At 33.8% G+C, this 25,760-nt stretch overlaps 1 protein-coding gene across 3 annotated transcripts in view; it reads left to right on the top strand.

Moving 5' to 3' along the window:
* The window catches only part of si:ch211-51h4.2 (uncharacterized), a 110,032-nt gene that overhangs the window by 6,832 nt on the left and 77,440 nt on the right, over positions 1–25,760 (top strand). For all 3 annotated transcript variants that reach the window (XM_052568849.1, XM_052568851.1, XM_052568850.1), the window contains exons 2-8: positions 538–579; positions 1,209–1,282; positions 2,453–2,521; positions 2,869–2,971; positions 15,109–15,244; positions 19,887–19,952; positions 24,447–24,570. In XM_052568849.1, the coding sequence (XP_052424809.1) occupies positions 538–579; positions 1,209–1,282; positions 2,453–2,521; positions 2,869–2,971; positions 15,109–15,244; positions 19,887–19,952; positions 24,447–24,570 (614 nt within the window). The remainder of the gene's footprint in view (positions 1–537; positions 580–1,208; positions 1,283–2,452; positions 2,522–2,868; positions 2,972–15,108; positions 15,245–19,886; positions 19,953–24,446; positions 24,571–25,760) is intronic.

The following is a 25,760-nucleotide window of genomic DNA, read 5'->3' as shown; positions in this document are numbered from 1 at the left end:
CCTGAAATAAAGGTGTCATGGTTTTCCACAGACATATTAAGCAGCACAACTGTTTTCTAACATTGATGATAATAAGAATTTAGAATAAGAATATTTGAATGAATTCAGTCAACATATTAGAATGATTCTTGAAAGATCATGTGACACTGAATACTGGAGTAATGATGCCGAAAATTCAGCTTTGGATCAGTACAATTTAAAATGTAATAATATTTCACAATATTGCTGTTTATATTGTAGTTTTAATCAAATCATAGTTCATCGTTGTTGTCAAAATACACTAATCCAAATGAATAATAGGTTAAATCAAAAAAATTTTTTTTTTTTTTTTTTTTTTTTTACTGATGAACTGTCCCTAGTTTTCATTTATAATTATGTGGTCAACTTAGATCAAGAGGTTTGTGTACATGTGTTCATGCAGTGCACAAATCAGCTTCCCTGTTACCACAGATGATGTGTATTACCAATACATGAAATACATTCATTAATTTTGTTCAGTTATATTAAACATCTGAACTGAATCTTGTCTCTCCACAGATTTTTTAACAATTGCTACAATACTGGGCACTGGGATCCTGGGTATGTAAAATCTTAGTATGCAATGAAAAATATACCAAATAGCATTATGCTGATTTATCTCATTTAGTCATTGTTATTATTTTGCACGGCATATATAAGACAGATGCTCACTGATCCACAGCAGTTAAGAAAAGACTGCAGAAGATTTTATTTTCTTTAATTAACTATTGGAATGGAAAAGGAAGGAATAAAATCCATGCATGAGAACATTAGCAGGCAAAATGAAGTTAAACATAATTTCTCAATGGGTTTTCAGCAAGACTATATTCTGTTTTGTTAATGATATACCCAGGCTTTATGGTCTGAACAGTAGCAGATATATATTTATAAGACACCGCAATTACATGGGGCATTGAATTTAACTGTTCTGTTTTCAGTGAGATTTAATAGTTGTTAAAAAAAGAAATGTCTCTTTTCATTTCCTCCTATCTGAGTAAAATCATTTTAAAGTGTTCTTCTAGCCATGATAAAATTACCACCATCAAATTGTTCAGTCTAGAGATAATATCTGATATGAGTGGCTGAATATGTGAATATGTTTGCTTTAATATAAGCCCATGCAGATATATTCAGAATACATCAGGTTCTGTCATGACATATTAATGTTTAGTTTTGTTTTTTTAATGTAGGACTGCCTGTAACTATCGCTCGGGCAGGTCTGGTGCCTTTCTTGATATCCTTCCTTGTAGGCTTTCTAGTGCAGGTAAGACACTTTTCTTTTTCTTTTCTTTTTTTTTCTTCTTGTATTTATTCTGACATTGTTTTGAATTCTTAGTTTCATTTCAAACGACTTTATTGTTTTAAAACTGACATGGTTTTTCAAAACAGCTGCTTCTTTTGGTAATTAAGAGGTGACTTCTCCTTCAATTCATATTTTCATCTCCCTCTTTTATTGAACCATTTTCTGACATTTGACGGAGTTGATTTTGACTTCAGAGTATCTACAGTTCTAAAGCAGACCTTGCGTTTGATAATAACATGACATTGCGACTGACATTTGTCTTGTTTGACATTTAAGAGAGACTTATTGTAAGAAATGTCTGAATCTTCCAGCTTTGAAATTCAGCTCCTTTTTTTGAGAACTTTTGTTCTATTGAAGCACAAAAAAAATTAGGTAGCGGTTTTATTTAAACAACGAAATATGCTTCGACAATTTACTCTGATCGCAAACCATCAGCCACAGAACTCCACAGGATGTTCAGCAGATTTCCACAGATTAAAAAAAAAAAAAAACACAAATGCATATAAATTTAAATAAAACAGTCAGCTTTAAAGCTGCGGTAGGGAACTTTTGACGCTCTAGCGGTTAATAAACAGAACTGCTTGCGTCTTGCAGAAGAACATCGTAGCCGGAACTACTTCTCTCTGTTTATGTCTATGAAGAATCACAAAGGTACTGGGTTACTCCGCCGCGGTACCCCCGAAGCAATCTAGAAATAGTCCGAATAAAAAACACTAATTATAGGTGCACCCTAGTGATTCAGGACAAGCTAAAAACACGGTTCGGAAAATGGATTCATGATGTACTCGCTTATTATATACATTTTTCTACATTTTGAAGCAGCTCTGATTGGTTGTTTCTTACCGGGAGCGGATGAATATCTGCAAATGGCAATAGGACCACTGGGAGGAGCCAGAGGAGCTTGATTTTTTTTTCACAGATTATCTGTCTCATATTCTACTGTCAGGACATAATGACAGGTTTAACAAATATGTAAAAAAATATGTTTTTACAAAAGTTACCTGGCATCATTATGGTTTTTAAAACTGCTTTTTTTTCAACAAACATATTTTATAGATATTCTTGCAAAATTTGAAAACACTGTGTCTGCAATAAGTTATTTACAATAAATGTTGATTAATTCTCTTTTAGGCTCTGCTCATTTACCTGTTTGTAGATTTGCTTCAGCGATGCCGTTTAGCCCAACTTGAGGCACTGAAGGTAAGAAAATGACACCACAATCCAAAGGTTTGGTTACAGTAACATTTTATTTTTCTGTCACCGTAATAAATTATATTATCAGTATATGAATATTATTAAAGGAAACTGTAATAATAGTTTTAAATACTACTGTTTTTACTGTATTTTGATAAATGAAATCAGTGAGCATATTTGACTTCCAAAAACATTAAAAACAAAAACTCTCCCAACCCCTGAACAAAATTCTAAAAGTGTAATTGCGTTCACAAATGAGGCAAATGCACAATAGCTAGTTTAGCGGTAGAATGATAATGTCAAATCAGTTAATTGTGTTGATGTAGATAATGTATTCTGGTTTCCTTTTCCAGACTGCAGAAACTGAGAGGATCGTAATGGAAGAATTCAGCTGTGCAGATCCTCCGACACAAAATGCAGAAGAGGAAGAAGATGCAGAGGAAGTGGAAGAGGCAGGTATGACACATTATAAAAAGTTAGATGTCATAATAGCACTCCACTGTTGGTGCAGAATAAATATTTAGAGTAGTACAGTCGGTGAGTTGTGCATTGCTTTGTGACAAATCCTCACACTGAAATGATCATAATCCTATCAGCATACTCCAAATCTACTGAATGCAGTGGCTGTGGGGAAGGCCATGTGTTTTCAGGTGTAGCCTGGAATGAGGCATCGGACTCTATTTATTTAGTGTTTGTTTTAATTTTATGTCATTTTTTTTTTTCATTTCTAATCAAATGTTTGAAGAAGATTATTGACTGAAAAGTTTCTAATGAAGATTTGCATGCTTTGCCAGTTCATAGGATTTTGCTAGTCTTTAGATTTTTTTTTTAGTGCAATTGAAATGAGAAGAATATTTTAGGATCTAGTTTCCTGTAATGCAGCTTTGACTTGTAAGTCTTTAGAAGACATTGAGATATGATCCTCAAAGCCAATATTTTGATATGAAACACACTGTAAAAGAAAAGTGTCTGCTGAACTGCTATCATAATAATCTACTTTTTTTTTTTTTACTAAATGTCTTGACTTAAAGGGTAACAATCAGCTAACGGATCATTTTGAGTATAGTACCAAACACATAAAAAGAGGTTATTAAAAAATCAGCAATATTGTAATTAGAATAGAATAGAAATATTAAACAAGGCAACTATAATTTGCATGCCCCATGCTGGGAAGAGGGAAAATGGAACTGAACCACAGAACCATGCTTGTTCGATGGTAAGTAAATCAAATGCTGTTTTATTGGTTGGTTTTATTTTTAGAATTATTACATGGTCTATTCATATTCCGATAGCCTTAAAGTTTTTAATGAAGACTTGATCCATGGATTTATATATCTCTTTGATTTCCCATCTCGTTAGGTATTACTTTACCATTATTTTTTAGAGGCCAAAGCTCAGTGGTAAATTTGGCGCTGGCACTCATTTAAAGTAAACATATTTGTATTTGCCTTCAGTCTTGCTGTTTTCCCTGCTGTTTAACTGGTTAGGCGGGAGGTGCTAGGCCACGTAAAACAGTAGGAAGTATAGCAGGAAACAGATGGCAGCTGTATTGTTTCTTTGCTAAAAGGACTACAGGGACAGTTAACGTTGCTGGATCGGGGAGGAACGCAGAGGCTACGCTGAAATGCGTCAGTATTAGCGCTAACTAATCAGGGCTCATCTTGACCCACGCAACAGAGACATTAAGTATTTTTGACATGAGATGGAGGGAATGGACAGCTAATGAAGATGAATGAGGAAAGAGAGGGGGCCGCCCTGTCAGCGGGGATGATGGGAGAGAAAAGAAGACTTCCTGTGAACGTCGGTGGGAATCACAGTCACACAAATTGAAGGCTCATCTCTAAGTCACTGACCCACATGGTACTGAAGTAAAAACAGTAACTTACTGTAAATATCCTGAACTTGGTTAAAGTTGTGTATCCTCATTATTGTCAAGTTTTATACAGCAGTTCTTTCTGGTCCTTAAATCCGATTGGCTGAGAGGAGTGCAATATTCTAGTGATAACAGAGCTAAAACCCAGACCACTATAATTTTATAAATAATATAAACAATAGTTTTGTGTAACAAAATTTAGTTTAAAGAGTTTTTAGGTGAGGAGCTATTTGTTTAGACTTAAAATGATAAGTTTATTAATAAAGATAACATTTATTTGAAAATCTCCAGGGCATCATCGGACGTTCAGCGCTCATGAACATGTCAGATCTTCTGGAATTTGCCACTGGCTCTTATGTCTCTATAGTGTTTAAACATGAGATATCATCTGTTTTGTCTATATCTAATGGGCAGTCTTTGGTCTCATTATTCTATTATTTGTTCCAGAGCAAATGATTTTGGCTGAGGGCAAAATCTCATCACATTTTATATAATTTTAATGCTGCATTTTTATTTTTTAACAAATTGCCTAGCAACTTTTATGATGGATGTTGTTGTTTATTAAATATTATTATTATTATTATTCAATAACAAATAATAGAAGTATTTAATAATAGTTTTTAGTATTGCGTAACTGTGTGTGTTTGTGATGGTGATTAGTTACTTTATTCTGACATTATTCACTTTATTCAGACTTTTATTTTGAAAGAGACTCAAACAGAATTGTAAACAAAGCAAGTTGTAAGACGCAACCAACAAATGCACTGAGCAGCACTGTCATTGTAAATCGCCTTTATGAAAGAACAGTATGAAAAAGAGCCTATCGCTTTCCTCAGCTGATTTTCAAACTATGCTGAATATGAATTTGAGTTGAAGAATGAATGCTGTATCAGATTAAGGTAATAACACTCACTTAGTCTATCTCTCTCTCATAATACAATTCATGATACAGTGAGCTTTTAATAATTACATCATAAATTAGGGATGCACCATATTTGATTTTTGCCTATATCCGATATGCCATTATTTTTTCAACTCCTTTTGGTCGATACTGTTATATTTCCTTTTGTTTGGAAACAATACCAAGTCTCTCGGTGCAGAAATCATGAGCAAAATATTTTTATATTTGGTTAGTTTTTAACAATAATTTATTTGTTAGAAGTAAATAAACAACAATTAAGTTTTTTGGACAGTACATTGAAGCTTTGAAAATAACTAAATAAACTATGTATCAATCGCTGCATTTTTTTCCCCCAGAAGGATGCAAGGTTAATCCTAACATTTTATTTTAAGATTTAACATTTGTACATGACCTAAAGCAAAAGAGTTGTAAAAATTCAGAAAATCTTTTAGATCTTATGGTTTGTTTAAAATATAAAATATACTACACATTAACGAATAAATAAGTGTATATATATATATATATATATATATATATATATATATATATATATATATATATATATATATATATATACATATTTATGTAAGCTATACTGCCCTACAAAGCAAAAAGGCAGTAACTGAGAAAAATGACTTAAAAGTTATCCTGTCATCCAGCCTAAGTAGTTACTGTACAAACAACTACCATTTTTCTCCAAAACGACACACATTTCAGATAAGATGTTTTGTCACATAACAAAGGATGCATTGAAAGTCATAAAAATGACAATAACTAATTTTTGACCAAAAATGCAGTTACTGCCTTTTTGCTTTGTAGGGCAGTATAGCTTCTGAACTTCAAATCAAAACATACTCATTATTTTGTGACATCAGTTATTGCTTTATTTAATCAAAAACACAGTCTAAATGTTATTTGTGTATTATTGTAACCTTAATTTAATTAGAAGTAGATCGACAGCATCCCCTACAGATTAAAGCTCTACTGATCGGGCGTTAGGACCTGGGGGAGGCTGCCGCTGCTGCGCTGCACGTGAGCTGTTTTTCTCTCTCTTACACCAAAGGCATCATTCTGTAAGTGCTTCCACAGATTAAATGCAGCGATCCATAACAGTCAATCAAATCATCATTCAGACAAAAATTTGCTTAAAGAATGAGTCACATTGCTGCCGTGATCTAATCAGTAGCACACCCTAAGCTCGTGTGAGTTAAGGTATTCCTCTTATCCGCAAGACATATCGGCATAATTTATCATATCAGGCCGATGCAGATATTTACATCTGTCTATCTAGTGTGTGTGTGTGTGTGTGTGTGCGCAGCAAGTCAATGTAGATGTCGCTCAGAGCATTTGGTCCCCACTTGGCATATTAATTTTTTTTTTTATTATTATTATTTTTTTCAGTTGTATAATGAAAAAAGACTTTGAATAAAAATTGTGCATTTCATTTTTGTTTCTTCAGAATGACCAGAAACACTTCTTTCTTTGGTCAGTGTAGAGTCACATACCCTCTTAGTAGGGATGCACGATATTGGATTTTGGCCGATATTCGATATGCCGATATTTTCAAAATAATTTTGGCCGATGCCGATACCGATATCGATATATATACAAATATATACTGATATATTTAAACTTTAATTTTACTGAAGAGAAATCCATGTATCTCTTCTGTACTGATTCTACCATAAATTTATTATTTTACAAATGTAGACAGACATTCACATCTGAAAAACAGGTCAATTATTTCACTTGGAGAATATCGGTTTGGCTCATCGGCAGAAATATTCATATCGGCCGATACCGATAATGGTCATTTTAAGCTTTTATCGGCCGATACCGATATTGTGCCGATATTATCGTGCATCCCTACCTCTTAGTAACATAGACGTGTATCATACTCAATACACGGTGTGTGTGTGTGTGTGTGTGTGTGTGTGCAAAATCAAACATATAACATATAGTATAACATTGCAGTTATACTGTATCATGTGTTAGTATCTTCTTTTCGTTATGGGAGAATTTGCCTAAAATCTTCCTAAGTCATTTTTTCTAGAATCTGCTGATGAAACTATCAGGAGTATTGATAATCATTTTAAAATGTTGAGAATTTTAAATAAATCGTAACCTAACAATGCAACCTACTAAGAAATCAGAAAACATCCTTTTAATTGGTGAACTTTGCCCTCTTCAATCGGCCTTCTGAGGGAAAAATAAAATAAATTAAATGAGTGAGAATTTTAAGTCCTATATAGTGAAGTGTGCTGTTTTGTACACTTTATAAATTGTCTTTACTTGTCAACTACCCATAACATACTTTAGGCTTCTTTTTCTTTTTATTTATTCAGTTTTCTGTTTGATGCCCGACACCTCATATCAGCTGTTAGCTTTCATCGTCTGGTCTTCTTTCAATTTCTAGACAACACAACATCAACATCATTAATATGAAGTAATTCTTTATGTCCACCACCATGAACCTGTTTTGACAGTTTGATGACATCATTCTCTGGCTGGTGATTTATATTTAAATACAACAATATGTGCTAACGTGCTCTATAGATATATGACTCTGATATTGTACATCAGCAACATTAAGAACACAGTACCATTGGGCCTCATTCATTAAACATAAGTGAAAAGAATAAAGCCATTCTTACAGTAAGTAAATGATTGCAACTGCATGAGTGAGAATGGATTTTACAAACAATTTACAAAGAAGTTTGTTGGCTTATGTTTCATCAATGTGTCCCATGTTTTTGTTAAAATGGAAACACAGCTAAACATTGCCTATTCTATGCAGTGAATTGGTGCCTTGTAGATAACCGCTTTATTGCACACCTATTGTTCATTTGCACTCCTGTGAAAAAAAAAAAAAAAAAAAGACAATGCATTCTTTATGGGAAAAGTTTGACTTTGCATACTGCAATATTACTTTCCATGTTTTTGCACTGTTAACTCCGAGTTAAATGCTTTGTCTGTGATATCCTCCAAACAGCCGCTTGCTTCGAGGTGATGAAAATTCCCTTTAGACTTCTTGTGGTTTTCTTTGAAGAGAAGCAGACCTCGATTATAGCGCTTCATTTGTTTGTGCTGAACCGCTTTCAAATCAGCAGCTAAATAGAGTTTGACGCAGTGTGCGAAATTAACTGGAGGAATATCATTTAAAATGAATTGGTTGCTTGGAATATTTCTCACTATGCTTAATGAATGACTTCAAATATAAGGCAGTCAGCGTTCCATCAAGGAAATCTTTTAGGAAAGATAAGCATTTTACGCAAGTCAGCGAGACTGTGCCAATTTGTTGTGCACTTTATTCAAAATGCAGACAGCTGAATCAACAGAAACACTTTGCTTCTTTATTTCACTCTATAAGACTGAACCTAGCAGTTCTTCTTCACTGGGGGGTCACATATTTGTTCAGCAGAAAAACAAAGAAGAAAAAAGATAAATGCAAATACTAAAACACAGCTGGCCTGTGCATAGTTAGATATATTCAAGTCTTTTGTTGTTGATGTCAAAAGTCCAATCAAACTGTACAGTATTTGAAAATAGGATTAATGCAAATTCGATATTTGGCCCAGGGATTGTCCCATGTGTTAATCTGGTAAAGCACACCATTTATGTATTTACAAATGAAATAATATTTAATTGACATGTCAATAATAATAATGATAATAATATTTTTTGTAAAATTGTTGTTTATTGAATTGAACAAAGTAAAAGCAGAATTTCTTCTTGTAAAACTGTACACCACTTATTGTTTTCTTCTTCTTCTTCTTCTTCTTCGAAAAAAAAAAAAAAAAATATATATATATATATATATATACACACACACTGCCATTCAAAAGTCTAGGATCAGTAAGGTTTTAGTGTTTTTTTTTTTTTTTATGAAGAAATATTCTGTATTTTTGATCAAATAGATAAAGGCTTGATAATAATATATTGTGTGTGTGTGAAGAGAAACAATTCTCATTGTGAAATTGCTTAGAAAATTCACAATTTAATTACAAAGAAACAACAGATAACATACTGAATTGAACGAAGCAGAAATGTTAAATTTTTATTACTCAGTATATAAGAAGGAGTTTGCATCTGTCATTTTGGTGTTAGATGGTCAGATACTGGTAAAGTCTGGTAAGTAAGAGTGAGTTTTTAGAGAGAAAGACTTTGCTTATATCCCAGCAAATCCCCAGAAGGCCCACACTGAGCCCAGCGGTATATTCTTTTACCACACGATCAAGGTGCCTTTCATGGTCATCTGCGCTATTATACTCATAAAATGCTTGAAATTAATAACCTATCTGTGTTAATGCACTTTTAAATAAAGCATTAATGCTAAAGATTTGCTTTATTGCAGCAGGCAGGGCGTGCAGAGCACTATTTTCTCCTAGAGCCCTGTTTAATTTATATGCCAGGTTGACAGTGTCATCAGATAGGTTTTGCAATGCCCTAGCATTCTATGATTCAATTAGGCGTTCATGCTCGGGCTGCACGGTTGGCTCGCTGGTGTTTGATAAGAAGCCCATTAAAAAGATAGATGTCTCTGAGCATAGAAATGCACTGTAAATGATTCCACACCGCTATCTGCTTAGTGCTGAATGTGAGACTGTGTGTTCCAGAAAACACGATAGAGAGCCGATATGCATTCATCACGGAGGAAATTTAACAGTAACATTTCAGACAATTTTCTGCGTGCTCTGCCAGACATGCAGGGTTAGTTTGGTGTGATCAGCTGTGCCACTGGCTTTCATTTTTGCAAATTTGATTGATGTTCAGTGGCATAAATGAGGTGATGTGGCTCAGATTTAAAAAGAAAACATAATAGCTTAAAATTCCACAACACAATTTAATCATGAAATCTCAATACTAATCTATATATTTATTTTTTATAATAGTAAACTATAGCTGTTCAGCAAAGACTAAAGACACAGTGCCTGGCTAGACTTGTGTGCTGACAAACAGACTGTGTCCAAAAGGTAATTTGTTTGAGCACTCCCACTGGTCTCTTTATTGCAGTCGCCACTCATTTTTATCCATGTATCAGCTAGTACGCAGTAGAGCTGGGTCATATAGTTAATATTCCCTGCATATTTATATGGATTTTGCTGATAAGTTTAGTGTGCCATACATTACTGTCTTGAGAGAATTAGAGTGTTATGAAAAATACTTTATCCTTAAAGTTCTTTAAAGTTTAGTTAGTTTAAACTCTCTTTAGTTGTTTATTTAAAATATATTTTGTTTATATATACTAAAACATGAAATTTACTAAATGACTGGTTTATATACAGTACAGACCAAAAGTTTGGAAACATTACTATTTTTAATGTTTTGAAAGAAGTTTCTTCTGCTCATCAAGCCTGCATTTATTTGATCAGAAATACAGAAAAAAAAAGTAATATTGTGATATATTATTACAATTTAAAATAATTGTTTTTACATTTATTATACTTTAAATTATCATTTATTTCTGTAATGCAAAGCTGAATTTTTAGGATCATTATCACATGATCCTTTAGAAATTATTCTAAAGTTGGAAACCGTTCTGCTGCTTAATATTTTTTCAGAACATGTGATACTTTTTTAGGATACTTTGATGAATAAAAAGTAAAAAAAAAAAATATATATATATATATATATATATATATATATTGTAATAACAATATACATTACTGGTCAGTAATTTGGGGTCAGTATTTTTTTTTCTTTTTTTTAAATAAAATCAATACTTTTTTCAGCAAGGATGTGTTGAATTGATAAAAAGTGATAGTAAGGAAAATATATTATTAGAAAATATATTATTAGAATTTTATTTTATTTTGAATAAATGCAGTTCTTTTTAACCTTTTATTCATCAAATATAGACAGCAGAACTGTTTCCAACACTCATAATAAATCCCAATATTAGAATGATTTCTAAATGATCATGTGATAGACTGGATGTTACATCTGACACTGAAGGCTGGAGTAATGATACTGAAAATTCAGCTTTGCATCACAGGAATACATTTTTTTTTAAAAGTATATTCAAATAGAAAACTTTTTTTTAAGTTGTAATAATATTTCACAATATTACTGTTTTTTTCTGTATTTTTGATCAAATAAATGCAGGCTTGATGAGCAGAAGAAACTTCTTTCAAAAACATCAAAAATAGTAATGTTTCCAAACTTTTGGTCTGTACTGTACATAATATTTATTTAAATAGTTAACATTTTGCTTTTCTAAAATGAAGATAAATATCTATATATTTGAAAGATTTAAAATAAAACAAAACAAAAATTGAATAGAATTTATGTGTTTCTATTGCAGCATTGATTCATCAGAAGCCACTTTTCTATGTCCATTTTAAATGCTAAGATGTCTGCTTTAAATGCATCTTAAAGGAACAGCCGTTTAGTCCACAGTGCTATTTATGGTCATATGATCCTGACCACTGGACCTCTTGGAAAAGCTCCCTCTAAGAATCTCTTTACGGAAAAGCCGCCTAGACAGGGAGAGCTTTGCTGATGATCTGTAAGATTTGTCACACAGTGTTATATTCCACAGAAAGCATCAACTTCTCTGATAGGAAGTATATCAAGATACAAGTTACAACAGTTTTTTTTTTTTATGCCAGACAAACTTTTTTTTCTCTCCTACTCTTTCTCTCACTCTTCCTATCGTAGTCTTTCCCTCAAGACTTGCTGTCATCTTATATTTTCAGGGACAGACATGATGACAACTGTTTTGAAATATTCATGTTTCTTTTTGGTGTGACTTGCATGTTACTCTTTCCATCTTGTACAAGTAGGTTTTTGAGAAGGGAAATATTGTTAGGTCTTGCTCCAAGTTCACAGCAGGACATTGATTCGGTATTTTGGGCTAATTGGTGAAGAACTTGCATTTCTAACTTGAAAACAAAATTACACTCCAGATTTGATTGGTGGACAGTAAATAGACGTTGGGGACGACATTTGGACGATAGATGCCTGTCTATCCAAGCTTTTAAATGGTTTGACAAATTTCCTGTGTTGAAGTGTTTCCAATTGAAACAGGACATTGGAACATACCAAAGGCTTTGTTCTTGTCTTTTAATAGCCAAAAGCCTAGTTACATCAGTACACAGTTCGCTCATGCTGCTAGACACTGTATCTACACCATCTGGCCACAAAAAGTGCCTTTCTTCACTGACAGCCATTCAAAAGTAGCCATGCATTCTGACAAAATGCAATGTATGTGGTCTTTTGTTTTCCCTTAATAGGTAGTGTAAAAATCCTGAACAGAATGAAATGATATTTAAGTCACTGTCAAATCATTGATCAACTCAGGTAAACAGCCCAAATGAAATATGGGGACACATTAATCAAACCTCATTGGTGCTTTGGTGTTTGGCATTAAGTCATGTGCCACATAAGAACCATTGATTCCAATCACATAAGTGTGGAATGACATGATACTTTTGAGCGCGCTGTTTTTCAGATGGAGTTAGAAACTCATCCAGATGAATGTTTTCTGCACCATGTATTTTTGTTAATTCACATCTATTTCTGACTAAATGTTGATTTTTGGGTGAACTGTCCCTTTAAGTGTGGCTAAACAGCTCAAATGCTTTTTGAGGCCTCTGCATCTCTTAAAAGTTTGTTTTGTGAGCTTTTTGTATTGTCTAGCATATTAACAGCCTTAAAAAACAGTTTTGATTTCATAGTGCACAGTTGCTTTGAGAAATGGCATATTAAAGTGTTTGTGTGGAGGCTGACTGAGTGCTGCGCATCTCTAATCATTATCCAACAGTAGGTGGACTTCTGACCGAGCTGGCGGCAGTGGAGACCGTCGTTGTGATGCACATTCACCTTCCTAAATGATGTTTCTGTGCTGATCTCTCTCTCTCTCTCTCTCTCTCTCTGACACACACACACTCAGAACCACAACATATCTATGACAGGTGTTGAGCTCTAGCAGCTCTCGATCCTAATTACTTGGCCATCCCTTTCTGCAAGCAGATGGCTCCCTCTCAGAAATTAATGTTCTAGCCGGCTACTCTCCTAGCCCATTCCCTTGTCATTTGTGCCGTACAGGTACAGTAGTCTTAACTTAATGTAAAAAATCCAATCAGATTGCGTGCCAAAGCATCATTAGGGAGATTGGGGGCTGACTGACATAAACGATTTGGAGAGTGATTCGTCATCCTAATGAAAAGTAGAAAACTCTGCGATACTTTCGAGCGCGCTGTTTTTCAGATGGAGTTAGAAACGCATCCAGATGAATGTTTTCTGCACCATGTATCTTTTTTAATTCACATCTATTTCTGACTAAATATAATAATATTGATGACGCTTGTGTCAACAGAATTATTTGCAACATCTGTTATGGGTCTGTGTTTATTTTTCCCTCGGGAGATCAGCACAGACAGGTGAATGTGAAGTAATACTGAGTGCACCACCATTTATTACGTTCAGAAATACGGTTTGTCTCTGTCTTGTTGTATTTCTAGAAATCCTGGAGAGTATAAATATATATGTAGAGAGAGATTTAAGTAAATATGTAATATTTAAATTAGGATTAATTTTGACTATTCATATATAGATCTTTGTTATAATAGACATTTGGTAAATAAAAACACAATAAAACAATATAATAAACAACAAGATTTGTTAACGATGGTACGTTTAACCAAAAAGTTGAACTGTGTTGTTGGGACAAGGCTATTCTTAATAAATGTCAGTGTTTTTTTTTTGTTATTTTGCTGTTTTACATTTTAAACTGCTTTTCAAAATTGGGACCAGTAAGATTATTTTATTGTTTTCAGAAAAAAAGACTCATTTATTCATTCATTTAGTCATTTATTTGATCAAAAATACAATTAAAAAAACAGTAATATTTTTTAATATAATTGCAATTTAATATAACTATGTATTTACTAAAATTACTATTTATTTATTTATTACATATTTGGATGTATCACTATACATTCAGTTTAGCAATTATATATTGATATGAAAAAAATGCATGTTTGTTTATATTTGTTATTTACAGCTCTATTTTGTATAATTATTTAATTATGTAATCTAACTATTTATTTTTGAAATATTAAATATATGTTCAAATATTTATTTATTTATTGCTCTCCATACAAACGTTGAGGATATTGACAGTGGTAAATGTGTGTTTTCCTCTTGTACTTGACATAAGCTGCTCTTGTTCTAGACAGCATGGAGACTCTGTTGTTTACCAGTGAAGAGAGTAGAGCTGCTTTAGAAAGAGAGTGATGTATGCTAACCTGGGTGTGTGCAGCATAATGGGAGTGTGTGTGTTGCTGACGGGTTTGGCTGGGAGTGTGTCTGCTCCTGCAGCCTGCTGTGTTGTGCAGTATGAATTATTCCTGCTGTTCTGAATTTGATTCCTCACTGCTGCAAACTTCTCTGATCTCTGGCCATATTCATTCACCTCTGCTTTCCCTCCTTTTCTTACATTTATCTCTCCATCAATTCATTATTTAGCGTGTGGAATTCATACGGCTCTGTAAGTGGCATAATATTGTGGCAGAACTTCAGGTCGGGAGTGATGTGTGGCACCTCGGAGGGGATGAAGGATGGTTCTGTTCATCTGTGGCAGACATGGGAGCTCAGGCAACAATGTTCCTGCCGCTGGGCAGCAATTGCTGGCAACTAATGACTGTTTCCTATAGGAAAAATGGGTGTTCTTTAGGGAACGCTTATAGGGCCAAGTCAAATTTTCCTGTATTGTAACTTGCGAGATGTTTCATTCTAACTGAAGTTATACTACTGTTTCTTCCATGGTTATGTCTTTGAGATGGTTGGTGATTCCTTGTGTGTTTTTCTCTGTAGATACGGGTCTTCTGCAAAGTGACGTCAAAGCACGGAGGCAAGATGAGGACCTTCAGCCAAATCTTCACGTGCTGGGAGTTTTCTTCCTGGGCAAACACACCAGCCATGCATTCAACTTTGTTCTGCTCTTTCAATTGTGAGTCTGTTTCATTCATAACGTTTTAGGGCTAAAATGTCCTGCTGAAAAGACTGGCATAGCTGACCACCAGCACATGGTGTTGCTTTGGATGCTAGTCTCATGCTTACGGTATTTCAACGCTTTAGCTGAACTACACTGTAAAAAGTTAGAAATTTTAACTGTTAACTTAAAAAAATAGTTCACCCAAATATGAATATTTGCTGAAAATGTACTTACCGTCATGCCATCCAAGATGTAGCTGAGTTTGTTACTTCATTGGAACAGATTTGGAGAAATGTAGCCTTACATCACTTGCTCACCAATTGATCATCTGCAGTGAATGTCTTCAAAATGAGACTCCAAACAACAACAACAACAAACAAAAACTCCAGACTCCAGTCTGTCTTGTGAAGCGAAAAGCTGCATGTTTGTATGAAACAAATCCTTCATTAAGGCATGCTAACATTAAACCATCACTTTTGGCCAAAATTCCAGTCCATAATCCATAATAACACTTAGTCTGGTGAAAAAGTCCATCCTCTGTCTACACATTGAAACACACCAACATATTTGTTTAGAATTATTTCCGCTTTAAAGCGGTGCTTCATTTGTGCACATGTCTTTTTTGATTTAGATGAGACGATATTCTCGTTGGAAAAAAAGCTATTTTATGGCTAGAGGACTTGTATTTTAGCTGGAATTGACGATTTGAAGGTTAAAATGTCTTTTGACATCAGAAGACATTCATTGATAGTCATGCGCATTATTACTTGAGGATTATTGTGATGTTTTTATCAGCTGTTTGGACTCTCATTCTTACTGCACCCATTCATTGCAGTGATGTAATGCTAAATTTCTGCAAATCTACATCTTTGATGATGGCCTGAGGATAAGTAGATTTTCAGCCATTTTTTTAAGTGTACTGTTCCTTCAAAGATCATTTTTAGCTGATATAACCCACACAAGTGTAGGTGTAAAGTGTAAATTCATGCATTTAGGCTCATTCAGTGATGCTTGTTTTAATAAAATAAGTTCACTTAGATTACCGTTAGTTATATTTTTTTGTTTGAGTTTTGAAAGTGAATAGCATGAGTATCCCCCAGCTAGAGCACTACCAAGCCCCCCATCCAGCCTGGTGCAAGCTTTAATAAAAGGAATAAAACCACCTTTCACCCTTCACCTCATAATTTGCACCCTTGATACTAAACTAAAATATTGTTTTCATTATGTGTTACACAGTTTCCGGCCTTTGGCATTTTGGGTATACAATCTAGCCCATCTCATTTAATTTTTTACCTTTCAACATTATTCCCAGTGATGCAAAGATGAGTCATGCACTGTTTGACACCATCGAGCTGTATAGAGGAGAAAAATTATAGCCTTGAAACATGAGACAGCATTCATAAATTTCACATAAAGCTTTGATACTAAGACTTGTAATTCGCCATGAACTGTAAACTTATTGTACTTTTGTTGGGCTCTTAAATTCCGTTCTAACATGATGTTGGCATTGTGAGCTCACGTTAATGTTGAACTGGCTCCGAGTCAAAAGCTCTTTTTATATAAGAGTGCCCTGAGGTATACAGATAAGATCATCAGCTCAAAGAGAAGCTGCTAGCGTGAAAAGAAGCAGCATGCATTTCCTTAATTTATTTGCTGTCCTCTTTATTAGCAAAAGCATTGTTTAAGTGCCACACATATTAATTTATATTATATAGGTTTTCTTAGATAAATATATTCACAAAATCATATAAATAATAAAAAATACACATATTTAAAAAATAAAAATAATATCCAGAACAAATATTATGTATACATAAATATCAATATTCTTTTGCTTGTAATAGATGCACAAGATGCCGCAAAATGTGTTTATTTACAGAAAGGAAAAATGTAAATCATTCTTTATATAATGCAAAATGCTTGTTTAGACACATGGTACATGTCTTCCTGAAATAGCATCAAAATTGTGAACTTTTCACTGGCCAAATTATGTTAGTACAATGCTTTGAACATCATAAATCTGTTTTTCCCATTGCCTATTATCATTGTTTTTTTATATATAGAGGCAATGATAGATGTTTCCATAAAAGGCTTGCGAACAATGACAGAAAACATAATAAACCCCAATTGTGTTACAGTTTTACAATATTTCCTTTTCTGCTCACTAAAAGAAACTACAGACGGGTGTCACGTGACATCAGCTATTCTCAGGTATTTGCATTTATTACAGGATTCGCCATTAAAACAAGATTCTGTGAAGAACAGTCTCATAAACGTGTCACAAAGGCGCTTGGCTAACATCCTCACTGGATCTAAGCATTAAGTAGGTTTTAATCCAGGTTATGCTCTCTAGACCACAATAAAATGCAGTGTTATTTATGTGTGAAATGTCAGTATTGCCCCGAACAACAGTTTTAACATTTCACCTCTGGAAAAATGGTGCAGAATAATGAAATAATGGGTCAGCTGCTTTTTTTACTAGTCTCCAATATGGCTACCCATCTGTTCGGCTTTAAATGGGCCGTTATTAATTAGCCGATGTTAGATAGTTAGCCTTTCCCCAGTTATTTTTCATCCTTTAGCCCAATTTTAAGTTTTTGAGTACTTTGAAGGGCTTTAAAGTAAATTTTAACCAGCATAAATCTATTTCTTTTATAGATTTTCAAGCCAAATTGATTTGTTCTGCCCACGCTGACATTGCGACTGCTGTACCTGTGTCCTCTATGGATGATATTGCAAAACTAAATACAGAATCCAAAATGCATGAGTTTTGCTTGGAAGTAGCAATGCACTGAAAGGCATCAGTGGTCATTACTGTGAAATGCCTTTGACATTTAACAGTGAATCATTTGTTGCACTGATCTGCATGCCCGGTCATGCAGCCGAATGGGAAAGAGCTTGTTATCAGCATTTAGACAGGTTTGGCTAACACACATCCAATCGATTCTCTGCTCATTGTGTTCAAGAGGCTTAGCACTCGATCAATGTGCTTCCATGACAGATTGTGTTCTTTAAAAAGTCAAGGACCACAGATCCACACTGTGTTGTCCTGTATGATGGTGTAAGTCAAGGTTTCTCTTTCCCTCTTCTCCTATGTATTTCCTTCTGTAGTTCTTTCATACTGGCACACAACTGCCTTTTGTACATTGACTGATTGACCGACTCACTCAGAGCTTCAACATTCAAGGATACATTAGTCCCAGATAAGTTATCATTTGTGATTTTTTTTTTTTTTAATTTGGAGAGTTTGCTTTAATAAAGACAGTAAATAAATAAAATAAAATAAAGAGCTTGCCATAACTCTAGTTTAAAATGTCTATTAAATCACTCTTTCCTCTTCATGACAAAATGTACCTTTTTTTGTTACTTTTGTATTTATGAGTACAATGTATTTGTGACGAGTGGGGCGGGGTCAAGAGCCGTGGGAACGGAGCGAGGCCGGTGGAGTAATTGGAAATAAGTGACACCTGCGCCACTCATCGGTCTCGAGTCCCACGGAGGAGCTCCGGAAGAATAAAAGAGGAGTTACGACAGTGAAGGACAAGAGAGGACCAGGCCTGGGTTTTATTCTGTGTTTTAGTTTTGTTTGTGCGCAGCAGTCGTCCGTGAGGGGCTGTAATGCTGTTTTGTGTTTATTTGATTATTAAAGTTTGATTTTGTGGTGCAGGTGTTGCTCATTTGCAATCACTCCACTGGCCTCACTCTGTTCCTACGGCTCTCAGCCCCGCCACACTTGTCACAGTATTTTATTAATTTATTTATTGATGACTACTGTTCCATCATGTAGTATATTAATTTATTTGAATGCAGTGTATTTATTATTTATTGATTTAATGTTTGTTTCAAGATGTCATTACCAAGCTAGGCATTATTTCATATATTTAATTAATTATTTATTTATTGAGAAATTTGGCTTATTTTATAGGTTTTATCAGCCTATTAATGGCTGTCATCTAATTTACTATATATATATATATATATGTATATATATCTTTATGTATATATATCTTTATCTATATATATAGATATATATAGATATAGATATTTTAAAATTCTTCATTATAAACATTTTGTTGTTGTTGGGTTAGGGTTAGTCTAGAAAGTAATTCATTTTTGTTTTCAATTCCATCATGCTATTTATTTATTGTTTGTTTGTATCTATCATAGTCATTATTTGAATTTCTTACTTTAAATAAATACATTATTATTATTATTATTAGGGGCCAAAAACCAAAGGTGCATAGGCATCTCTTGTATATGTTAGTTTTCTTCCTCTTATGATTATTATTATTTAAGTTTTATCAGTTTCTTGTTATAACTTTCTTAATAGCAAGCCCAAGGCTTATCCAACTTTTCCTCCAAACGGTGAAAAACTTCATTGCATCACACGCAAAATAAAAAAAATCTAAACCATCAAACATTATACCAAAATCCACTTTATGGTTGATCTTTATTCCTGGATTCCTGAAGTTTAAAAGTTTGAAGAAGTCATAACTTTCCGTAGTAAAAAAAGAAAAAAGAAAGATGAAACCTCTGGCTTTGTCCATCTTTGAGTTGGCGCAGTAAAGGTTCCTGTTTGATTCTTGTGACAGCTCCTCATGAATATGAAACACTGTCATTATTGTAACGAGTGCTGATAATGAACTTTCTTCAACAGTGTGTCTATCGGGATCAGTTATGTCCTGGCAGGAAGTGAGGCCTACGCTGCACTTTTTCATACCAGGTGAGCTGCAAACTTTAATGTAACAGTTTTAAATGTTAAATATTAAATGTTAAGAGTAGGTTTGCATTTAAACAAGAACCTGTTTCTGCTCAGCCAGATCAAATAAATGCATATGCTTACTTTTCATTTTTGCCTTCATCAAACCTTAGGGCTTTTATTTCTTTATTCAGTTCTCTAAAAGAAAGACACCTAGTCGATCATATTGTTCATTCTCTAGATGTTTCCTACTCTCTGCTTGTCAGTCAAATCATGGCCTCAGTGTGAGTAATGTTTAGAAACGCTGTTAAGGCTGGAAATTCTCTCATTAGCTCGTGCCTGTGGGGTGTTTGATCTCCTAAAGCTTTTCACGGCAAAAACATAAGCGCATTTTTCTTCCCTGTGATGTATTGTGAGAGAACTAAACTAAACAACTTTTGATATGTAGAAGATTGTTGAATAACAGCTGTTTCATATCTGTTTTGGCTTCCAAAATGACCAGGTTATGGCATTCAAAATTACCATGTAAGCAACATAGCATTGTGTACCTCTGGAGTATTATTTTATGTAAATTAATTAGTGTTTGGATGTTCAATACTGTTTGGGGTCAGTATGACTTTTTGTTTAAATCTGTATTTATTTGATCAAAAAAATAAAGTAAAAATAGCAATGTTGTAAAATGTTATTACAATTTAATATAAATATATTCTATTTTTACATGTATTAAAAGTTCATTTATTAATGCAATGGCAAAGCTGAATTTTCAGCATCATTACTCCCATCTTCAGTGTCACATGATCTTTCAGAAATCATTTTTAATATGCTGTTATGCTATTCAGTGTTGAAATAAATTCAACAGATGTCATACTTAATACTTATGTGACACTTCTCATTTAAATGAGATCTTATGACGATTAAGATTGTAAAAAAAAACAAAAAAAAAAAACAAGTAGATATTAATTACCCAGCCTCGACAACCAGTTTATAATTTTCTCAATTTAGTAACCTGTATAGCGACTGCCTTTTATTAAACCTAGCATCACTCATTTTTTTTTTTTTTTTTTTTTACAATTTTAGTAGATAATATTGAGGAGGGAATAAGAAAGCCTGAGTGAGAGGGGGATATGCACTATAGCTTGACAACAGAGAGAGAGAGAGTTCTGTAGTTAATGAAATAAACTGTGTGTGAAATTTCGTGTCATTTTGTTATTGTTGCATTAATACAGGTGGCTTATTCACTGAGTGATGAAAAAGGTCTAAGAAACCTCATGCACACATTAGTATTCTGTTTGAGAAGAGGAAGTAAACATGAAAAATTGAATAAGCAGAAGTAGGATCCTCTCCAAACGCAGCATACGGTGTCGTGATTCAATTAAGGAATGGTCATAATTACAACCTGCTCAAGTTTTGCTGTTTTGCTTCTCAGTGGGTTTTATTTCTGATGCCTCTAACATTTAAGTTTGATGTAGTTTGTGAAAATAAAAATTGCATTAAGGAATAAGGTTTGGAAAGATAAATCAAATGAGATGAATCAAGTATAAAACCTCCCCAAAAAGACCATTTATTAAGGATAAATCCTTGAAGGTCAGATAATGGTCTTGAAAAATGATGATTGCGTTTAGTATGATAAAAGTTTAATTACGTCGTAAGTGGACCACAGGGAAAAATAATAAAATTAAGACACCTTTAAGAAAATAATGAGAATATCATTAATATTAATCATTGAAAAACTGTGCTGGAAACAAGTATTTATTGGATACAGACCATCTATCCTAGTCATAAATTTTCAATACAGAAATGATCCTTGAAGCCGCTGTTGCTGTATTCTTTGCCCTTGAGCTATTTGAACCTTTTAACCTGCCAGTTTTTCATTTTAATTAAAACGCATCACACTTTGAGAAAAAAAAACACCCACTTGAGACAAATTCAGTAGCAAATAGGTTTATCATTCAGTGCTTTATGTGAGAAAGGAAATCAATTGATCTTATACATATTTCTAAACCTAGTGCATTCAATTCCCACACACATAAATAATAAATCACCTTAAATTACCTTTTGGTGCTTTGAGAAAGATTATCATCAGGATACAAATGTAGCTTTTACAGTCATCATGCTGTGAACTTTTGAAAGGACTCATAGGACTAGAGTTTATACTGGCAATAGAGATAAAGCTCAGTCCATTAGATGGTTCATGAAAATCCTTGATTTTTTTATAAGCAGAACTCAAAATGGAAAGGCTGTTCATACTTGCATACCAATACAGTTAAAGTAAATGGTGACCAGGGTGCTTTTTCAAGCTCCGAAATCGACAACAAAAATAAATAATAATAATAACAATACACTCTCTAGCAGTTCTCGTTTGTGCTATATGAAAAGTGCATATGCAAACTTGGTGCATTTTGATTGGTTCTCAAGTGTCTTATAACCAGTGACACTGTCAAGTAAAGTCACACACCATATTTGAATATGCAAACATAAATAAGATTCTAGAATACGGACTTAAGTCAAACAGCTCTTGCAATTTCTTAAGGGATATGGATCAGCTTTACGACTTGTAGTATAGTAAGAAGCCAATCCCGCATCAGTGGCAAATCCACCCATGTAAACATGCTAATGAAGTTCTAAAAACTTTAGAAAAATGCAGAGATAAAGTTTATCAATTGGTCAGTTGATGGTGTTTTTGTAGTATTCAGATAACTGTAGGCAGCAAAGGTGACAGACTGATGAAAATGGACTCGGTCAGTCAGAAAACGGTAAAAACCTAGAATTTTAAATATCAGAGGGCAGTATCGATATGTCCTGAAGCATTAGATATTTATGTGCAGTTGGATACAATTAATTTTTTTCCTCTTGTGATTGTGAAGTCATTTTGCGGCCCGAACTAAAGGTTACGAATCATCAAAAGTAAAATTACAAATTCTGACTGAATCGTATCTCAGGTTGTGTTTAGTTCTCGGAGTGTTTTTGTTTACCTCAGGTTGTAGAAATTATATATGCGAATGCCTGAGAATTCAAAAGACATGTTAAGCCTTAAATGTGTTTTAATGACACTATTGATGAAGATTGCGTGATCTTTGAATAATATCGGTCTTTAAATGCGAGATAAGTACAAAATTAGTTCTTCCAATCTAGCAGACTTTGAGTATACCAGTTTAATATAGCAAAAGTACAATTGCATGGTATTTTTATTAAATGCATAAATGTATTTGTAGTATACTTAGCATGAAATAAATGTATTTTGAAAACATTTTAGTATATATTTTTTCCACTAGGGAGGTAACTATGAGAATTGATGATAATCAGCAGAAAACACAGAGATTTTCACATCTATACTGTTCCCTGCAGAATGTCTTAGTAATTGCACTTATTGCCACAAAAGTAATTTATTTTGCAACACCCCAGTAAATACTTAACCTAAAAATGATCCACTCAAGGTGGCCTGCACCACATCGATGGCTAAATGCTTCATTAAGAACACATCATAGGCAGATGCCTGTGACCAAGGGTGGAAAAAAAGAGAGAGAGAGAGAACCAGCGAGCGAGACAGTGAATGTAAAGTGATCCTGCAAGCACAAATCAATAGGTTATTTCAGCCTTGGAAGAGTATTCGCAGTTCTCAATCCATTATAAAACTCATATTTATCTGTGGGATATGGTGGTCTTGCTGAATTGAGTTCATAAATAAGTTTGCTTTGCTCTGGGACAGTAGAATTTGACCTCTGTCCACAAACATAGATAATAATGTTAAAGGAATACAGGCGGAAAACTCTCAAAATACCTAATAAAGTGGATGAGGTTCAAAATTGCCCTTGGCACCATAGTCAAGCCTTCACGTAGCAAAGAATGTGTTTACCCTAATAAAAATTGATTATATTATGGAAACTAAGATGATATTGTGCAATTGGCAATGCCCCAAAACCTCAGATTTAAAAGAGAGTATTGATGGAACCATTGAGATTTCATCATATGAAAGCATGCTGGGAAGACTTTGCAATGAGGAAAAGAGATTTTGGGGGAAAACACATAAAAAATGAATTGATTATGTAAAACTGTGTACCACATAGTCCTTTAAAAAGCACTGTCCCATGCCCTTGAGTGTATGTGTTGTGTATCATGCATATGTTTTTTGACAGTGCTATTCTTCTGAGCATATATTTGCGATAAAAAAATAATGGAAGCATTTGTGAAGTTCACTTTATTTCAGAGCACTGGATCAGAAAGCACTCCTATCAGATTGAGACAGACACTTCAAAACAATTACCTGCCCCCTGTTGTTTCCTTTAGAGAGGAGAAATGTGCCTCTCCTCATTCAGGGTGTGATTTAGAGAGACTAAATCTATGTTTTGCAGGGAAATTGTAAAGAATACTTGTCTTACAATTGTGTTGTGCTTTTGTCATTTCCTCTCGCTGTAGTCTGTAATTTTGAGAGATGGTGTTTGGTATTATTTGAAGTTACTGAAGCTGTAATTTAAAACAATGGGGGATAAGATGACTGTTTGCCTGATTTTGCTTCTGCAGTCATGTCTACGTGATCCCTGCATTTACATGGACGCTCTCATTGGGGATTCTTCTGGCCCAGACCATCATTCAGCCCATCACGTCACTGCTGACGCTACTCAAAGGAATCCTGCTGATTATTACTGTGAGTTTAATAGTCTTTTTATGTAGCTTGCTTGTTTTATGTAGCTTGCTAGCTTGCTTCATCAATTTGATTGTTTTTATGCTCCTTTCTAAAAAGGATTTATATGGAGGACCAAACCTGCAGAAAAAAAAAAAAAAAGAAATATGTAAATACATTTTTAAAAAGTAATTAGTTAAAGTTACTCACTACTTGTTCCAAAAAGTAAGTGCGAATCTCGCGTGCGTGCGTGTGTGTGTGACGCCGCTGGCGTATAAACACTGGCTCTGATTGGCTACCATGAAACACATGACTCTGCCTTAGCCAATAATAATCGCTTATCTTGTTATTAACTCACCTGCTCACTCGCTGTGTGAGGCAGGAGTGCGTTCGGATTATATAGTTTATTAAATCAATGCAAATTAACGCACCGCATTTAACGTCCAGTAATGTTAACGGTGTTATAACGACGTGAAAAGTAATTAGTTAGATTACCCTGTTACTGAAAAAATTACGTCGTTACCTAACGCCGTTCTTTTAAAAAAAATATATATATGCAAATAGATTGTTATAATAAGAATGTGATAATAGGAAAACAAATAAAGTGATATAATATAGTTCATTTTTTATGACATCTAATCCTATGTTTTTTTTTCTATTTATATACCGTTAAACGTTATTTATATTATCAGATCTTTTTTTATCCACATTACTTGATGAATTCAACAATTCCACAATTTTCTATTCTCTTTTTTTCTCTGGATTCTTAGATGATTATTTGAAAGTTCGAAGGAACCATTTATTTGAAACAGAACTTTTGTCTTTACTGTCACTTTTGGACTGCAAGGAGGATGCAATTTAATGTATCCTTGTTAAATAACTTTTTTTTTTTTTTAAATAAAGGTAAACTAATTCACTCAACCCAAACATTTAAACATAAGTGTAGATTCCCAGCTCGTTGAGATGTCATTTTTATATAGAAGAGTAACAGAAATCTGTAAATATTCATGTTTTATACAAAAACAATTTCAAATGTTTATTAAGATTTTTCTGTGTTGTTTATATTGTTAATTATGCCCACAAAATGAGTGTTCCTAAATCTGTGAAGGAGCCATAAAGGACAGAAATTAATAAACTGAAAAATGTGGAAAGATGTGACATTGTAGATGTAATGAACAATAATTATGAAATGATAATGGTTTCTGATGAGCTAC

This window comes from Carassius gibelio, chromosome B11, assembly GCF_023724105.1.
Source record: "Carassius gibelio isolate Cgi1373 ecotype wild population from Czech Republic chromosome B11, carGib1.2-hapl.c, whole genome shotgun sequence".
Classification (NCBI taxonomy): domain Eukaryota; kingdom Metazoa; phylum Chordata; class Actinopteri; order Cypriniformes; family Cyprinidae; genus Carassius; species Carassius gibelio.
This window is presented reverse-complemented; position numbering and strand designations above follow the sequence as displayed.